At 37.0% G+C, this 5,203-nt stretch overlaps 1 protein-coding gene across 1 annotated transcript in view; it reads right to left on the bottom strand.

Moving 5' to 3' along the window:
* SRFBP1 (serum response factor binding protein 1) overlaps window positions 1-5,203 on the bottom strand; it is a 79,323-nt gene that overhangs the window by 21,604 nt on the left and 52,516 nt on the right. The window contains exon 4 of the mRNA XM_005857131.2: window positions 1,497-1,568. Coding sequence (XP_005857193.1) covers window positions 1,497-1,568 — 72 coding nt within the window. The remainder of the gene's footprint in view (window positions 1-1,496; window positions 1,569-5,203) is intronic.

Genomic DNA, 5,203 nt, shown 5'->3' on the forward strand with positions numbered 1-5,203 from the left:
GGTAAGGGCAGAGGGTGGGGTGGGAACCAGGTGGAGGGGAGCTATCGGGGGAAAAAGAGGAACAAATATAATAATCTGAACAATAAAGATTTAATTAAAAAATAAAAATAAAATGTCATATAAAAAAACAAAACAGTAACAAAGATATATCTGGAAAAATCAACCAAAGATCTTGTAGGCATATATGCATACATAACCCATGGAAGTAGACAGTGGGGTGGTAAGGGCCTGGGGTGAGGAGTGGAGGGGGTTGATGAGGGAAAAAAGGGGATATATGTAATATTTTCAACAATAAAAATTTAAAAAAAGATATACCTGGAAAATCCCCTATTTACTCAGAGATTAAAGAATATAGTTCTAATTAAACCATCATTTAAAGATAAAATTTCAGGGGAAATTCAAAACATTTTGAACTATGAAATGAAAATATATCAAATATACGAGATGTAGCTAAAGTGGTGCTTAGATGGAAACTTATAGCATTAAATGCTTACATTAGAAAACAAGGTATAAAATCAGTAATTTAAGCTTCCACATTCAGAAACTAGAAAAAGAGCAAAGTACAAATGCAAGAAAAAACAAATAATATAGAGTAGAGCAAAGTCAATGAAAGCAAAAACAGAAAAACAATGTAGAAAATCAATCAACTCAAAATCTGTTCTCAGGTAGAAATTCTCTTAATTGTAGGCATTAGCAAAATGAGCGGAAATATAAAAAGGCAAATAGTAAAGAAGAAGCAGGAGTTGCAAATCCAAGAAGCAGAACAACTGGATGAAAGTCCTAACTGTACAGCATAACAGTGGTATAAGCTTAATCATCTCACTTCATTTTCTCAGCTCTTCTCATTTGTAAAAGGGAGTTTAAAAAAATCATTCACAGGGTGAATGGCAGGGGTTGAGGGAAATATTCATGGAAATTATTTGGAAAGAATAAAAATAACAATTGTTTGAATTAGTAAGATTGACAAATGTTATCTAACACATAAATATCATATTAAGTTATGTCAACATTTAACATATCTAACATCAATTAACTGCAGAGAAGTCAGTGCCTTTAAGGACCTTGAAGGTGTGATAACACAGCAAAGGAAATTCATAAATTACCATAAAATATTTTTTTGGGCCCTGACAGGTTTGGCTCAGTGAATAGAGTGTCGGCCTGCGGACTGAAGGGTACCAGGGTTAATTCCGGTCAAGGGCATGTATCTTGGTTGCGGGCACATCCCCAGTAGGGGGTGTGCAGGAGGCAGCTGATCGATGTTTCTCTCTCATCGATGCTTCTAACTCTCTATCCTTTCCCTTCCTCTCTGTAAAATATCAATAAAATATATTTTTTTTAAAAATATATTTTTTTGGTGGCAATATTGAAGGTCAAGTGGGGAAAATTCATTATATACTAATAATACCTGGATTCTTCATAAGTTTTCTCATTAAGGAAAAAAGTAAAAAATATAAATAAGGAACTTTTAAAAAAAATACAACCCACTGCAGATATACCTTTTTGCAGATTTTTTCAAAATTGATATCATCACCAAGAGCAGATTTAGTTACTATGTCAGGTTTCAATTCCTGTAAAAAAATAAAACAAAATAATTTTAGTTATGAGTCTAATTTTAAACTCATTATTATTATGAGATAAACTTCTTCCTCTGTTTTGCTCTCAAGAAATCTGATGTTAAATGAATTTTCAACTTTTAGAAGATAACAATTTCTATCACACAGTAAGAGATGACCATGCTAAGAAAAAAGTCACAGCAAAATGAATTTAAAAGCTAATCACCCCACAACAGTTATATTCTATGAAAGCTAGAACATTCAATGTGCTCTAAAATTCCAGGATAAAAACATTTCCTTAATAAAAATAAGATTAAAATAATTAAAAACGTTAATTTAAGAATTATTACATTTACAGAAATTTTTACTTATTTTAATGACATTGGCAATTTCATCAATTTAGAGAGACTGATGTTCCAAGTGACTGATACCCCAGTAAATACCTGAAACCGTGCATAGTGCCAAATCCTATATACATACTATATTTTTTCCTATACATACACTAGAGGCCTGGTGTACAAATTCATGCATGGGTGGGGTCCCTCAGCCTGGCCGGAGATTGGGGCCGATTGGGGCTGTCTTGCACAGTCGCAATCAGGGCCAATCGGGGCCAGCTGGCTGGGGGGAGGTACCACGGGAGGTTGGCTGTGGGAGTGCACTGAGCATCTGTCCCCTGGTGGTCAGTGCGCATCATAGCAGCCGGTCTACCGATCATTCAGTCTACCGGTCATAACAGTCACTTAGGCTTTTATATATATAGATGCCTCTGATCAAGATTAATTTATAAATAAGGCACAATAAGAGATTAACAACAACTAGAGTACAATGATAAAACTGAATTATAACAATGTACTGTAATAAAAGTTATGTGACTATGGACTCTCTCTCTCAAAATACCTTACTGGACTGTACTTATGTTTTCACTTAAAATAAGCACTTTATGACTTCTCTTTGACATGTTTGAATTGCCAGCATCAGTACTCTTGCACTTTTGGGCCATTATTTAGTAAAATAAGGGTCACTTGAATACAAGCACTGTGATAGCATGACAGTCAATCTGATAAACCCAGATGGCTACCAAGTGACTAACAGGTGGGCAGCATATACAATGTGGATACACTGGACAAAGAGATGGTTCACATCCTGGGGGGACATAGCAGGACAATGTGGGATTGCACCATCTGCTACTCATAGAGGTGCACAATTTAAAACTTATGAACTGTTTATTTCTAGAACTTTCCACTTAATATTTTCGGACTGCAACTGACTGGGTAACAGAAGCTGAGGATAAAGGAAGACTACTATACACTAATTCTTAACTATATCACCAATGGTGTTGGGGAAAGTATGTTTCCAACCAAACTATTTTATATCAGGCTATGAAGAGGGATACTGTATCAAAACAAAAAGTAACTTGAAGGCAGTGATCACATAGACATTTTAAATTCCAACAGGTTCTCATTAAGGTTGAGCTTTTAATAAAATATAAAACCTGCTTATATTTTCCAAAATGTGATGAAACTAAAATATGACGTTTAGATTAGGAGGGGTTAATTCCCAATACAAAGAATTATAAGGTGCCAAGAAAAGTCTGGATTCTTGGAGATTTTTTTTTTTTTTTTTCTATTGGAAAATGAGGCAAGAAATGCATTTCCCTGAAATAAAAAATCTGAAATAACTTGTGAGAGAGTTATTGACATCCAAATCTTCATGCTTTTTCACAGATGGGAAATGCATTATGGTTATCCTTTAGTAACAATAAAAACCTTATTTCCTAAATATTGTTCTACTGTTTGTTAATACACTTCTACCAGATGGAAATTCAATAGGTTACACTCTGTCATCATATTCCCAAGAAATTAAAAAACAACAAAAACCGGCAATAACCTTTGTCTTCTTCCTTCACCGATTCCTGTGTTCTTTGTTGAAATTAATGGCATCTCCAGCCTTTGCTGCTCAGATTAGACAGCTCAGGCATCTGACACTGCGTGCCTCTTTGTCATGTTTCTGTTATACAATCATCTCCCTCCTTGCTTTCTTTGCTGTAGTGTCTGTTGAATTTTGTTCCCTCCTTTGGATTACCATTATCTTACCCACAGGCTCAGGACTCCTATGCGAGGCGGTCTCATATGCCATCCATTCAGTGTTACATAGAATCCCTTGAATACATCTTCTATTCTCCAACCTCAGCATCTTTGGTAAACTGTCTGCTTTAAAATTTTTAATTTGTGAACTGCCTTTCTCTATCTGGCCACCTACCTTTCTCACTCCCTCTCCTCCCCCAATCAAAAGCTATCCACATTTCAATGCTTGCTTACTAAATACCACTAAAATGAGACAGAACTTCTTAGAAAAAATGGCTGACCACAGATCTGAGGCAGAAAAAGTATAAGCCCTGCAATATTTTGTTATGACAGAAAAGGAAGGACTAATAGGGTTCTCTCAAAAAGTCACATAAGCTAACCTTTGAAGGGATACCATTGGTCAAATTTGGGTGTGATAAAAGAATAATGACAATGACTACATAATTTTTTACTCAAATGAGAATGAAAGGAGGCACTATTAAAAATTATGCTGGGACACAAGTGATGAATGGGAGAATTGCAGTAAAATGTGGTCATGTGGTCACTGTAATTATAACACTTGTTAATTCCTCATATCTCCAAATGCTCTTTATTTTCTCTTAAACCCATTTCAAGCAGGCTTCTGCTCCAATTACTCCAACCAACATCATTCTTGTAAAAAAATGTCACCAACAATTTCCATGTTGCAAAATCTAATGAACAGATCTCAGTCCTCTTCTTATTCAACACTAGAGGCCCGGTACACGAAATTCATGCACTTGGTGGTGGGGGGGGGGAGGGCCCCTCAGTCTGGCCTGCATCCTCTCGCAGTCCAGGAGCCCTCAGGGGATGTCCGACTGCTGTGGTGGCAGGAGAGGCTCCCACCACCACCGATGCACTCACCAGCCGTGTGCCCAGCTTAGGGCTTCTGGCTGAGCAGCACTCTCCCTCAGCCAGTGGGAGCACACTGACCACCAGGGGGCAGCTCCTGTGTTGAGTGTCTGCCCCCTGGTGGTCAGTGCACATCATAGCAACCAGTTGTTCCGCCATTCGGTTGATTTGCATAATAGCCTTTTATTATATTCAACATAGCAGCAGCATCTGACTCTTCCCTTCCTTGGCCTGTTATCACCTTTTCACAAGTTAATTCCTTTTTCCTATTTGATATACTTTCTTTGTATGACTTTCAGGACCCATACTCTTGGTTTTTCTTCCTTAGCCTCCTTTGCTAGTTTTTCCTCTTCTTTATAGCTTAATAGTGGACCAGAATTCTGTTCTTGGTACTCTTCACCATTATCTAATACTACCTTAGTGATTTCATTTAGTCTCATAATTTTAAATATCACGTACAAGTTAACAACTCCCCAAAGTCTCTTATCTCTAGCCCATTACTGTCTTCTACACTCCTTCACATAATCACTCCTAACCCTTCCTACTCTGCTCTAATTTTTCATAGCATATCATCTACTAACATACTAATCCTATCTAATAATAGAGAAACATGGTAATTAGCCGTACCTCTGCTACCCTTCCCATTGGCTAATCAGGGCAATATGCAAATTAACTGCCAACCAAGATGGCGGCCGG

Source organism: Myotis brandtii, unplaced genomic scaffold, assembly GCF_000412655.1.
Source record: "Myotis brandtii unplaced genomic scaffold, ASM41265v1 scaffold1076, whole genome shotgun sequence".
Taxonomy (NCBI): Eukaryota; Metazoa; Chordata; class Mammalia; order Chiroptera; family Vespertilionidae; genus Myotis; species Myotis brandtii.